The sequence below is a fragment of the Leptinotarsa decemlineata genome, unplaced genomic scaffold (assembly GCF_025532065.1).
Source record: "Leptinotarsa decemlineata unplaced genomic scaffold, Ldec_3_MD MMD2_tig00026314_RagTag_RagTag, whole genome shotgun sequence".
Taxonomy (NCBI): domain Eukaryota; kingdom Metazoa; phylum Arthropoda; class Insecta; order Coleoptera; family Chrysomelidae; genus Leptinotarsa; species Leptinotarsa decemlineata.
Window position 1 is genome coordinate 679157 of NW_027412684.1, and position 14470 is coordinate 693626.

Genomic DNA, 14470 nt, shown 5'->3' on the forward strand with positions numbered 1-14470 from the left:
ATTTTATGCCAAATCTAAAATTTAACTACTGAAAGTTGACCAACATATACGATGAAATTATATAGTAGAACAAACGATTGCGTTCTTGTAACTAATGAGGAAAAAGATGCAATCATTATAAATTTGTTGAAAGGTGCCCCCTTCTCCCCTACTCCGAAACTAGTCTATTAGTGGTCATCCTGATTAAATGAAAGTTTAAACTTGTCTGACCTGGGGATTAACGATGTCTTGCCTTTCAATGTGCGATTTGTAGCACGGAATTTAATGAATGATACTGCCAGTATTAATATATTTTTTTACAAGTATAGAGAATTGTAGTCAACAACGTCAATTGTGTTGTTGTTATTATTCTAGATATTGTATCATGTTCAAAAATTTTTTATCAGCTTATCAGACTTGTTTGTTTTTCGCAATTCAGAAAATTCGAAGTTGATTTACTGCTGCGTGGAGTTATGCTATATTTTTTGTGAGAATGTTTTAAAAGGAAAAACTGTGAATTTCGACATTTTTAAAAGAGGAAATAACACAAAAAATAAACAGCTATCAAAAAGAAGAAGACAAAAACCCAAACACAGTGTACAGCATACAATGCTCGGACTGCAACAAATTCTATATCGGCCAAACCAAGAAAAAACTGCTCCAAAGGTACGACGAGCACAAAAAAACATACATTAACCCAATAAAATATAAATCAAACCTCGCAACACACGCCATACAAAACAAACATAACTTTTCTCCACCAGAGAACATAAAATTCATAAAACAAGTCAATAAAGGAAACCGTATGGACATCTGGGAAAACTCAAACATCCATAAATTAGTCATAATTCACTTATCGAGAAACAAATACAAATTGAAACACAACAAGACCTAACATTCAATATACTACACAATGCATTACACATTCCTAGAAACAGTGAACCTAGAGAAAATCCAACACAAAGGATATTACCTGATGTAACCCATATACAGGCAACTGCACCTGCACGTTCTAACCTTATAAAAGAACAAACAAGAGGATGAAACGTTCAGTTTGAGTGGATCCAAGTAGATGATGGAAAGCGCCCGCATAAAATAAATAGAAGTTATAAAGCTTCAAATCCAAAAAAGATCGAAGGTTCTTTAACTGATGTTGACTTCATAACATCTACTATCACTAATGATAATGGAAGAAAGTCCATAGTAGCACGGTCTACTGATATTATTACTAATTTCATCACTTCCAGAAAACATAATAACAATAATTTTTTCCAACACCTTTTCATCAAAACAAAAAATAATCCAAATCTCATTATTACCAAATTTAAAGGCAATGTCACTGTGATTCTCGACCGTGACCAGTATATTACCCTTTCTACAAACCTTATCGAAAATTGTAATTTTTTCTCACAAGTGAATGAAGATCCCACATTACAAGGTCAACATAATTGTAATGATTGAAAAGTTATTTGAAATCAGTCAGATTGACGAACTTACAAAAAAACGTCTCACTAATTATACTGGGACCTTACCCAAATTTTATGCATTACCTAAAATACACAAACCAATCCTGTCTGTTAGACCTATCATTGTTTCAATTAGTTCTCCTACTGAAAATATTGCTTCATTTCTAAAACACATTTCAACGAAAGCCTATGAATTAAACAAATAATATTTTGATAAAGATTTTTGTGGTGTTTTCTCTACATTAAATAAAATTAAATTACCAAATAATTATGTAATTGCTAGCGTAGATGTGGTATCTCTTTTCAGCAATATCTATTCAGATGTTTGTCTCAGATCTATTGATAGAAAATGGAGACGTATCAGTCAGTTTTGTGACATTCATAAAGACGAATTCTTCCAATTTATAACTTTCCTTTTCAACAAAACATATTTTTCATTTGATAGTGAAATGTATAAACAAACTTTTGGTACTCCAATGGGAGCTAAGATTAGCCACATTTTAGCAGCATATGTCATGGATGACCTGCTAGATTTGGTCTTACAGGTACTTCCTTTATTCTCTTTTTTATGAAAAAATATGTCGATGGCATTATTATCTCTCCTCTTCGAAATGGAATACCTGAAATTGTGGACATCTTCAACAGTTATGACCCTTACATACGGTTCACCATCGAAACTGAAAACAACGAACAATGGGTTCCTTTCCTTGACACTAAGGTAATCAGAACACCGATAATACTCTACTCATAGATTGGTATCGCAAACCTATCAGTTCTGGTAGGTTCTTGAACTATCGGTCATATCATAAGCAGTCTACGAAAATTAATTTGGTCAAGCAAATGAAGAACCGCATTATGCAAATTTCCGATACTTCTTTTCATATAAAAAATTCAAATATACTTTTCCAATTAATAACCAATAACTATTACCCAGATCCCCTACTCAAGAACATCCCAGATCCCCTACAGAAAAGTATGAAATTTTGGGTTGGTTAAAAATCAACAACAATATATAGTAGGTAGTAGAGCGTGTATCATTTTACCAGTATAGTAGGGAGCGGATCGAGTAAGGTCGACCGACTTCCGAACACTTAACAGTAGTATCCAGATGATGACAAATGAGACTTTGTCGAAACGTCGATGAGATTGAGTCAACTTCCCAACGAAGCCAATCAGTTTATTTGGTAAGTTATCATTCAGATCAAACGGCGAGCGTGAAGCTCAAACACTGAGTTCAAAGAGTAAGTATGTTGTTTCATCATATTTCAAACAGAGACGGCTAACCGGGTCTTTACATAATCCAAGTCTCATCATATAATAATTCAGTTAACAGTGACCCGAAAGAAGGCTTCTTTGACAACGTAGGTCATCTCTGCTGTAGTTAAACAATTGTTTCATAACACGTTTTCGCGTATGTATAAATCCTAGTTTCTTTTCAATATAATATCTTTTGGTAGTTTGCTACTAACACAGGATCTTCAGGCAGGGTTGAATACTCTGTCCTGGGTCTGCGACTGTATATACCTGTACCAGATTGTGAGAGTACTCTCATCAATTTATCCTTCTGATGTATTCAGTTCTTTCTATTCGGAATGAAGACAGTATATAATGGTCGTAGTTGGCTGTAGGGTGAGTTAAATCTGTTGTCATTCAGAATGCTATTACATTCAGTATCACTCAGTAATCTGCTACGCTTTGCGCAATTCTGTTATGTTCAATTTTGTATGTTGACCATCTATCTTTTCTCCAAAGAAGAATCAAATCTGGTAGTGATTCTGTAGCTGCTGAAGAAAGAATCGATAAACGGAAGCTGGGTTTCTATACTCACTTCTGTAGTTTCTTCCATATCTGTTACCAAGAGTGACCTCCAAGCGACCAATCCATGTCCGGTTATGACCCAAAACATACTAATGGTTTTCATTCCATGAAAAACACTAATTTGTCCTTTATTTCCTTCTGAAGTTTGTAATATCTTCAAACCATTCGAATAGACAGAAAAGGCTATCATAAGAGGATGTCGACTTTCTGAAACAAAATTGATAGTTGAGTAACTACATTTCGGAAATAAAGATTGTTGGGTAGAGTTTCAATCATTACAAGATGGTATAGAAAAACGTGATGGGTCTAATGAACAGCAGGAAGAAAGGTACATTTTTGAAGAAACATATTTTAGAATTATTTCTCAAGCGGAAATCATTAATTCAAATTTGGTACGAGATAACACCAATACAGGGGGTGTTCAAAACATTGTACAGGGAGGTCAACCGGTAGACAAAAATGTAAAAAAAAACGATGGAAATTCCTTCATTTCACGGTTCGTATAAGGAATGGATGGAAGGTTATCTTTATCAGCTGAAAGGGATGAGGTCAAAAGGGCAAGTGCCTGTTGGAATTGTTTGAAGTATGGTCATAAGGTAGAGAACTGTTCAATGGGCGGTTGTAAACTGTGTGGTAAAAAACATAGTACGATGTTGCATCAGGGGAACAAGATAAACGAGTTCGGGAAAGTTCGTTACATACTTCGTGAGGATCACAGGCAAATTCATCTCAATTGGACGGATCCCAGTCATCTGAGACACAAAACACATTACAGAATTATCAATGCACGCTTATCAAAACACCAAGGGAAGTTTTATTGCCAACAGCATTGGTATATATTGTTGACAATTCAGGCAATTTTCAGGAGTGCAGAACTCTCCTGGATTCTGGATCTCAATCCAATTTTTTGTCACTGGATCTCTAGGAAAGGTTGTGGCTTCCAACACAAAAAATTAATGTTCCAGTAGTAGGCATCGGTCAGGGAATAAAAATATCACACGTTCAGTAATCGCGGTTATCCATTCAAAATCGAACAATTTTAAGTTCTACTATAGCTTTCTTATTGTTGATAAAATTTCGGAGAATTTGCTTCCCATAAAGATCGAGTTTAGTTTTAAAATTTCAGATAACATCACTTTGGCAGAATTGACATTTGGTAAAGCAATAAGGTTGATCTTTTGTTAGGAGCAGCTATTTTTTGGGATTTATTATGCGTAGGACAGGTTAAATTAGGAAGGAATCAACCTGTCATAGCCGGTCCCGTTATGGGTTCACCAGAAATGAAAAACGGTACCATGGTATGCAATCTTTCGTCAAACATGCATATACAGGAACTTGAAAAATTCTGGACGGTGGAAGAATGTCCTCGGATGAAACCTTTTTCAAAGGAAGCGATGGAGTGTGAAATAATATTTCACGAAACAACAACACGGGATGAAAATGGAAAGTTTACGGTCGCTTTACCGTTAAAGGATAATATTTCCGATTTAGGCGACTCGTTAGTCATTGCGGTAAAAAGGTTTCAACAGCTCGAAAGAAGGTTAGACGAGGACATACAAATAAAGGAGCAGTATCATGGATTCCTCAAAGAGTACAGTGATCTAGGGCACATTACTAAAATTGGAACTTTGGAGGAGACAAGCAATACTGATAGTTCGAATCATCCAATCTATTATCTTCCCCATCACGCAGTGTTTAAGGAAAATTCTTCAACAACCAAGTGTAGGGTGGTATTTGACGGATCCGCAGCTACAGACACTGTGTTGTCATTGAATGATGTTCTGATGGTTGGATCCAAATTGCAAGACAATCTCTTCAATATATTACTCCGTTTCCGTAGGTATGAAGTAGTCCTAGGAGGAGATGTGGAAAAAATGTATCGCCAAGTGAATATAAAACCCGAACAAAGGGATTTACAAAGGATCCTGTGGAGGTATTCTTCTGATCAGCCAATAGAAATTTATCGACTCAACACCGTAACATATGGGACTGCACCAGCATCATTTTTGGCAGTAAAATGTTTACAGCAACTAGGATCGGACAACAAAGAACATTTTCCTATGGCAAGTCAAGCCATAATTATTGAAATCTATGTGTACGATTTATTGGTTAGTACAGGTTCCGTTCAGGAAGCGAACATTCTTATGGAGCAAGTAAGTCAAATCCTCAAGGCAGCTGGATTCACTCTAAGAAAGTGGGTTTCGAATCGCAAGGAGACTCTTGAAAGAAGAGTTGATAATAATTCCAATATTGAGCATTATTTGTCAGATGACAAAACAACGAAGGCATTGGGTTTTTTATGGAATTCTGAGCAAGATATTTTAAGCTACAGAATACAAATTGACCAAAGTCAAACAAGAGTAACAAAACGAACTATTTTGTCAATTACGGCTCAAGTATTTGATCCATTGGGTCACGTAGGTCCGGCAATCCTAAGATCAAAACTACTCATGCAGGAATTGTGGAAATTGAAGATGGACTGGGATGAATCTTTCCCTCTCGATATTCATACGTCTTGGCTTCGATTCAAGCAACAAATCCAGCACTTGGAAGAATTAAAAATACGAAGACGAGCTATTTGCTTGAACCCACAGGAAATTCAATTGCACTGTTTCGCGGACGCCTCAGAAGCTGCGTACGGAGCAGCGATCTATATTCGGTCTACCGAGCAGAATAATATCCATCATGTAAGTTTAATTTGCGCAAAATCAAGGGTAGCTCCAGTAAAAACCATCAATCTTCCAAGGCTTGAGTTATGTGCGGCCTTATTAACGTCCAAGCTTGCAAGTGAAGTGTTAGACGCTTTACACATTTCTTTTGATGAAGTTCATTTTTGGAGTGATTCAAGCGTGGTTTTAGCATGGTTAAGGGATGAGCCATGCCGGTGGAAAACCTTTGTCGCAAATAGGATTGCTGAAATACAACATTTAACGAAGGGTCATCAGTGGCATCACATAGTATCCCAGGACAATCCTGCGGATATAATATCAAGAGGCTTGGATCCTTACTCCTTGAAGTCTTGTGAGTTATGGTGGAATGATCCCAAATGGCTTGTTAAGGATGACAAATCATGGCCAAAATCTAAGTTTATAGTACCAGAACATATTCCAGAAGTTAGGATCCCTCGGCAAACTTTTAGTGTCTGTAAATTTGAAACAGATGTATTCCAAAGATTTCCAAGTCTAATTAGACTTCAAAAGGTGGTAGCATACTGTTTGAGGTTTATACACAATTGTGAATCCGTTGCACAAACAAGAGCTTCAGGAAATTTAACAGTTGAGGAAATGCGAGGATCTTCAAAAACATTAATAAGATTAGCTCAAAATCAACATTTCCTTAGTGAAATTCATGCATTGCGTAAGTCTAAAGCAATTTCTAATTCCAGTAATATTATAGGCTTGAATCTATTTTTAGATAATAAGGGACTCATTAGGGTAGGTGGTAGGTTAAGAAAGGCAAGCATTCCCTTTGACCAAAAACATCCTATTTTATTGCCACGCAATCATATTTTAACGAAGCTTCTCGCCTTGCACGAGCATTATAAAAATCTGCATGCAGGACCACAGGCCCTGTTAGCTATAATCAGGTTAAATTATTGGCCAGTATCAGGGCGTAGTACTATTAGAAATATTTTGCATGAGTATGTTACTTGTTTCGAGGTTAGACCTTTTGGTTTCAAACACATCATGGGAGATTTACCTAAGGAGCGTATAACTCCGAGTCGACCTTTCACCAATTGCGGAGTTGATTATGCGGGTCCTTTCTGCATCAAGGTCAGAAGGTTAAGGGGACCAAGGGGTTCTTATGCGTGTTCGTGTGCTTTGCCACGAAGGCAGTGCATTTAGAACTGGTAAGTGATTTAACCACCGAAGCTTTTATGAATTGTTTCAAAAGATTTACCGCTCGTCGCGGAGTGTGTAAAACATTTTCTCAGATAATGGTACAATCTTTACGGGTGCTAGTAATGAATTGAAGGGACTGTACACGTTTCTTCAAAACCCTTCAAATCAGTCTAAATTTTCGGAGCATTTCTTACACACGGCTATAAAGTGGCATTTTATACCAGCTCACTCTCCTCACTTTGGAGGTTTATGGAAGTCAGCAGTTAAGTCTGCCATCATCTTAAAAGGGTTATAGGAAACAACACTTATGATGAATTGAATACAGTCATAACACAGGTAGAATCATGTTTAAATTCCCGACCCCTCATTCCTCTCTCAGAAGACCCCGATAATTTTGATGTACTCACACCGGGTCACTTTCTGATTGGTTCGTCAATGGCCGCCTTACCTCAAGAAGATTTGTCTCGGCACAAGACCAGCAAACTCAAAATGTATCATCAGTTAACGCAAATGGTACAGCACTTCTGGGCTAAGTGGTCCAAAGAATACTTGTCTCAGCTCCAACAGAGAGGAAAACGACATTCTTCTTCCGCAAGCATGCTACTGCAGCCAGGGACAATGGTGCTCGTCAAAGAAGACAACCTACCCCCCTCAAATGGTCATTGGGCCGCGTAGTGTCTGTTCGAACGCCCAAGGAGGTGTTTAGAAGAGCTTCTTCTAAAATATGTATTTTGCCAATAGAAACTGTTTCAACTGACTGACAATTTTTTGAAATTATCCATTTTTACTATATGTAGCTAATGTTTTATTGTTTTTATTTTGCATTCCAGTTGGAAGTAGGTTCTTTCAAAGGGGGCGGTATGTACGGTGAGAGTTCATTCAATTCATATTTTCTTCACTCTTTTCTTTTCTTATGTCTCGTACCAACCTGTACAGGCAAGTGTTTGCATTCCAGAACACTTGAACCTTACACGGTTCATCCCTCTCGAGAGAGTTTGATCGGTTCAATGTATATTAGTAAGTTTAGTTCTGTCATAAACAACAATAGTTAAACATCTGTTTGTTCTCTTTCATATTCACGCACTGTAAAAATATTCCAATACCTGCTATCGAAGTAAATAGTTAAATGTTGAAGTAGTGTTTTATTAACAAGGTTATCGCTATAAAATTCAGTTTGATCATACAAACAAAACAAGATATTTTGACAGAAATGACATCTCTTCGGATACGCAGTATGGGTTTTGAAGTGGAAAATCCACTAATACCGCGATTAAATTCATACTCCACAGTTAAGCGGATAGCATAGACGCTGGCGAGTGCCCTGTTGAGATTATTGCGATCCCAGCAGGGCATTTGACTGCGTCAACTCTCAGGTATTCTCAATAAAGTTACATGAGATAGGTCGTGGAGAAATTTAAAACAAGTGGATCGATTCATTAGTGTCTGACAGAAGCCAATATGTTACCATTACCAATGTAATTTATGGTATCAAAAGAACGATCAACTCTCAACACATACCTCTATCACTCGGAGTACCACAATCTTCAGTCTTGCGACCTGTGTTATTTCGAATATATATAGATTAAGTTGATGGATCTGTTTCCGATGGAAAGTGCGTGATATTTACTGATAACATTGGCACGATTATAATATGGTCCGACCAAATGAGTTCACAATGGAAATGCAAGAAAACAATGACATCTTTGAACTGGTAGTTTCGCATTACTCGCTTGTTTCTAATTCAGATAAAACAGTAATCATACAATGTTGTAATCATCACAGAATTTTTGACCCACTATATATTGATGTGGATGATCATCCGCTTCCATTGTCGAAAAGTTTTTGGGTATTGAGATTGACAAAAACCTGAATTTCAATGCACATTGCGATGAACTTATGCTACCATTATATATTATAGAAAAAGTTGGAAAAGCAAAGAGACAAAAAAAGTGAGAATCATCTCATTATCAATCCTCTTCACTACTATGAACGGAAGTGTGTCAAACTTACTTGTTTCAGTTTTATGAAGATACACGTCATAAGTAGTTGAACAAATGACCATACACGCAGTCAAACATATGATTATCCTGAAAACAAAACCATATTATTATTATTATGGATAGTGCGTAGGATAAAATTCATCAAAAGAATGTAATAACAGTGTATGTGAGATAAACATTTCAGCAAATCTGATTTTATAAGCAGAAAATTCTCAAATTTTAAGAGACTCAATGAGATTTTTGATATAAAAATGATACAACGGAATAAATATCGTTGTTTAATGCAGCTATTACAGTCTCAAGTCATGTTTACACACCTATTAAGTTGATTCAAAACATTTCTGTAGAAAATACGTAAGCTCTAAGAACTCTTCGAGAAAAGATGAATGGACATGAATCAAAATTTTTGTAATTCCATTACTCTTTAAGCATTATGCCAAATCAACCGATAAATCAGTTTGATGTCAGAAACGACAGCGATATCAAGCAAATCGGAAGGCATTCTGGAAATATTTTTGAACATTTTCAATGAATTATAAATACATTAACTGTGCTATTCGATTCAGGAACCAATACCAGAAACAATTTCACGAAGATTGTATCTCAATAGTCAGTTAATTCACCTTATGTTCGACGTGAAGTTCTAGTGTTTTGGAAAAATAATAATTTTCATTCGATTTCGTCTATGCCATAGATCAAATCCATTTGTTGCTAGGAAATGTTGATCAATCTGCATTCCAAAATCATGAAGGAATACAACAAAATAATTCACTTTCCATCTATTGTTCTCCCCTTATCTCATACCTACTAATATTAGAAATGCGAATGTAAGTTTGTTTGTTACGATTTCATGCGAAAACTACTCAACCGATCATCATGAAATTTTTCACACATCTTCTTGGAGGTATTAGAAGTAACATAGGATACTTGAAAAAAATATGTAGGATAAAAAAATTGTTCATCAAAAAAGTCTCAAAATCAAGCTACGTCAACGTGATCAAATGGATATTGAATATATTGAATTTAATCCTAATCCCTCTAACTAAACTGCTGAACCAGTGTACAAAAGAGTGCATTTTCCCCATCCGTCTTGAAAGAAGTGGAAATCCAAATGATCCTACAAACTACAGACCAATATCTCTGCTACTAATAATATAAAAAATATTTGAAAAATGTATAGCTTTTAAAATTGTACATCATTTTGAGAATTATAACATATTCACAGACTGCCAGTATGGATTTCGCAAAGGTAGAAACACTGAAATGGCGATACTAGATCTTAGCAACAAAATAACAACAAGTTTTGAAAAACCAGAGTATACAGAAATAACATTTTGTGATCTCAACTATACAGGGTGTAACTAAATAAGTGTAAAACATTTAAGGAGGTGATTTCCCATCGAAAAAAGATAGGATCTTTCATATAAAGAAATTTCATTGGAGCATTCCTTGTTGAGATACAGCCACTTAAAGGGGGTACATAAAATTTGTATAACAATTTTTTTCACAGGCACTAAAGAAGTTACAATATTGAAATTGACCTGACGTTTTGTACTACCAAAAAGACACTTAGTCAGAAATTTATTTCTAATGTAACTTTTTGTCTTATTATTTGTTTACCATTTAAAAATTCATTTCCGATAGCCTGTTTCATTCTAAATAAAAAATGTCTCCTGGGTTTTTTGCCCAAAATAAACCAGTTCGCAGCAAAACATTATTTTATGAACAACTACAGAGATACATCGTCATAAATGCGAAAATACGAAACTAATCTATCTAGTAGGTCGCTATTAGCGATAATGACAATTAAATTGGTATGATGCTGTCAGTTTGTGAATTTTCGAAATTGAATTGATACTAATTGTGTGTTGTTGTTCTGTTCCCAATTTGGTACTTTAATAATTCACTTGTTATCAAAATGGCATACACAAATGAGGAAATGGTTGATATGCATTACGTTTACGGTCTGTCGCAGGGGAATGGGATACAAGCTTCTAGAAGATATCCTGAAATGTATCCTCAACGGCAGCATCCTTCACATATTTGCTCGGTTTCATCAACGATTACGAGAATATGGTTCATTCGACAAAAGAACGCAGGGTTGTGGTCGCCATCGAGAAGTACGAACACCACAGCTTGAGGAAGCAGTACTTAATTTGATTGAAGAACAACCTACTACCAGTACTAGAGAGATTGCTTTCCAGCTGAATGTTGATCATATGACGGTATTTCGAATTTTAAAGGAACAACTCTTATACCCTTACCATCTGCAACGAGTACAGGCACTGTTACCGCGAGACTTTCCGAAAAGTCTTGAATTTTGCAATTGGATGCTGGAAATGATTATAAGAAATTGTGATTTTCTGAAGACGAAAGAATTCACAGACGAATATAGTTTTTCTCGAGACAAGATTATTAATTTCCATGATTACCACATATTGGCTGATGAAAACCCTCACGCTATTGTCGAAAATAACCATCAAGAACAGTTTTCTCTTAACGTGTGGCTCGGAGTTATTGGGGATGATTTATTTGGGCCTCATGCGTGCAGGGTAATCAGAGAGACTCCAGGAATATTTGAGCGAATACGTGGCTCAATGCGCCGACGTCTAGACGCATGCGTAATGTCTGAAGGTAGACATATTGAACATTTACTATGATTTCTACATGTTGTGTGTTTAATTATTAATAAATTAGTTTTGTTTATTACCCTTCAATCGTTCAATGCAGGTACTAACTACAAAATAACAATAAACCCAGTTCGCATTTATGACGATGTATCTCTATAGTTGTTCGTAAAATAATTTTTTGCTGCGAACTGGTTTATTTTGGGCAAAAAACCCAAGAGACATTTTTTGTTTAGAATGAAACAGGCTATCGGAAGTGAATTTTTAAATGGTGAGCAAATGATAAGACAAAAAGTAACATTGGAAATACATTTTAGGGGTTGCGTTTTCCACCCCTTACAACCATGGGGTAAACCAAATAAATTACTGGCTAAGTGTCTTTTTGGTAGTACAGAACGTCAGGTTAATTTCAATATTGTAACTTCTTCAGTGTTTGTGAAAAAAATTGTTATACAAATTTTATGTACCCCCTTTAGGGGTTGTATCTCAATAAGGCATTCTCCAATGAAGTTTCTTTATATGAAAGATCCTATTTCTTTCCCGATGAGGAATTACCTCCTTAAATGTTTTACCCTTATTCAGTTACACCCTGTATAATTTTTCTGACAACACTATAAAGTTGATCAACTCATACTTAGAAAATCGATGTCAAACCTTGGAAGTGAGCAATTCTCTATCAACTAGAAAAAAAATATTACAACTGGTGTACCGCAAGGATCTATTTTGGGTCCTCTACTATTCATAATTTTCATTAGTGACCTTCCATATCAGGAGAACCTGTTATCATCTATTTTATATGCAGACGATATTACAATCCAAACAAATGCTAAAACTCTAGATGAGGTACTTATATTATCCTCTTAAGCACAGTCACAAACTGAAAGGTGGTTCAAAGCAAACAAATTATATCTGAATAAAAACAAAACCCAAAACGTGGTATTCACCCTAAGAAATACGGAAAATTACTCAAATTCGCAAAGTAGTGTGAAATTTCTGTGAATCAATTTTTACAGTGAGTTAAAATGGGATCATCACATAAATGAACTATCAAAAAAGCTCATGAGAAATCTATTTTTACTAAGAAACCTCTCCTGACAAGTTTCAAAACAACTCTTCGAACGGCATGTTTTTCCTTGTATGAATCCATTATTTCTTATCATATTGTCGCCTGGGGACATAAAACAGAATGTGATAGAATATTCCGACACCAAAGGAAAGCAATTAGAATATTAGACAATATCGACTACAGAGATGAATGTCGAAATTCATTCATTGTATTGAAAATACTAACCTTTCCTTCTCTATATATCATGGAAAATTTAATAGAAATAAAAAATAATCTATCTCAATATGAAAGTTTTGAAAAGGTGCACGACCACAACACTGAGCCTAAAAATGATTTGAGTACAAACTACCTACTGCCGCTTAAAAAGATGTCAAAATGGACCACATTTTTGGGCTGTGAAATTTTACAATAAATTACCACAAAAAATAAGATCTCTACCTATTAACATATTCCAAATAAGGATAAAATATTTTTTAATGAAAAACGCCTTCTTTAGCACCGAAGAATTCCTGCACTGTGATATAAGTTCCTTAACCATATGGTCATTTGTCGTTGTTTCATAATACCCAATTTTGAATTTTTCTGCTTTCTTTTTAAATGTGCTCGTCGACATAACTCAGATGTACTTAAAAGATATCAATATTTTTTTAGAAAAAACCTTGTTCTATTCTAATTTTATTAATATGTATGTATTGACTCGTGTAAATACTGAAGAATATATAAAACACCAATGAATGATCTATCTATCTATCATCTAGCATTCCAGTAATGAAGTTCAAACCCTTAGTACCGTAATACCGTCACACTTTATTATTCACAGTCATGACAATATCCAATCCAATCCAATCCAATCGACTATAGTTTCAGCTGTTTGGAATTTTTCTATATTTATTGTTATTCTCTTCTGTCATTTTTATTTCAAGGTTAGGTGTCAGTTTCTAGCTGCAGGCAGCTAGAAGAGCGATAGAAACGCCAGAGCAATCGCAGGCGAGAGGAATTCATAAAGCAGAAATGCAGAGCACGCGCTGTCAAAATTTCATGCGTAAGGGTTGGTCTGTAAAAGCTTTTTTTTTTATAATTCTTCATAGATTCCAGAGAATTATTGGGGTCAAAATCTCATGAAGCTATTATTTCTGCTGGCCACACCCAGCACTGTTACAGCACCACGAATGCATTGATAGATTGAATTGCCCCTGGACAAATATCGAAGATGAAAGAGGTTCTTCAGTCCGAAGCAAAACCAATCTTTGACATCCACCATCGAATTATATTCTTCCCTGGCTTTCTCTACACTTTCACTTCAGGGCAAATATATGAAATCAGAGCCTTAAGATGAAGGAAGCACATAACGGTATTTCGATCTGTTAATGAATCACCAGCAGTACTAGGTTAATGCATTAGTGGACTCAATTGTTCTCGAAGGCTAATTCTGAGTAAGAGAAGACATCTTCCCTAACTTGAGCAGCATATATGAGATTTCTCAAACATAAACTTTGACATCGACTGCAGAAAAAGACTCGTCCACTGTATTTCATTGCAACTTCGACTGCAAACTGGTTGAAACCACAATCAAAAGATGAGGCTTCCATGTTCTGACAGCGCAGACAATGCAGCTTTGATCCGTTACGAACCAACTCTTCAGTGGTAGTAGACTGAACTACAAATCTGAGTA

At 35.7% G+C, this 14470-nt stretch overlaps 1 protein-coding gene across 3 annotated transcripts in view; it reads right to left on the reverse strand.

Moving 5' to 3' along the window:
• The window catches only part of LOC111508474 (nose resistant to fluoxetine protein 6), a 68515-nt gene that overhangs the window by 35807 nt on the left and 18238 nt on the right, over positions 1-14470 (reverse strand). For all 3 annotated transcript variants that reach the window (XR_012467124.1, XM_074181630.1, XM_074181631.1), the window contains exons 4-5: positions 9116-9192; positions 3274-3470 (exon numbers count right to left, since the gene is read on the reverse strand). Coding sequence is in view for 2 of the 3 variants with exons in the window: in XM_074181630.1 (XP_074037731.1) it covers positions 3274-3470; positions 9116-9192 (274 nt within the window). In the remaining variant the exon portion in view is untranslated. The remainder of the gene's footprint in view (positions 1-3273; positions 3471-9115; positions 9193-14470) is intronic.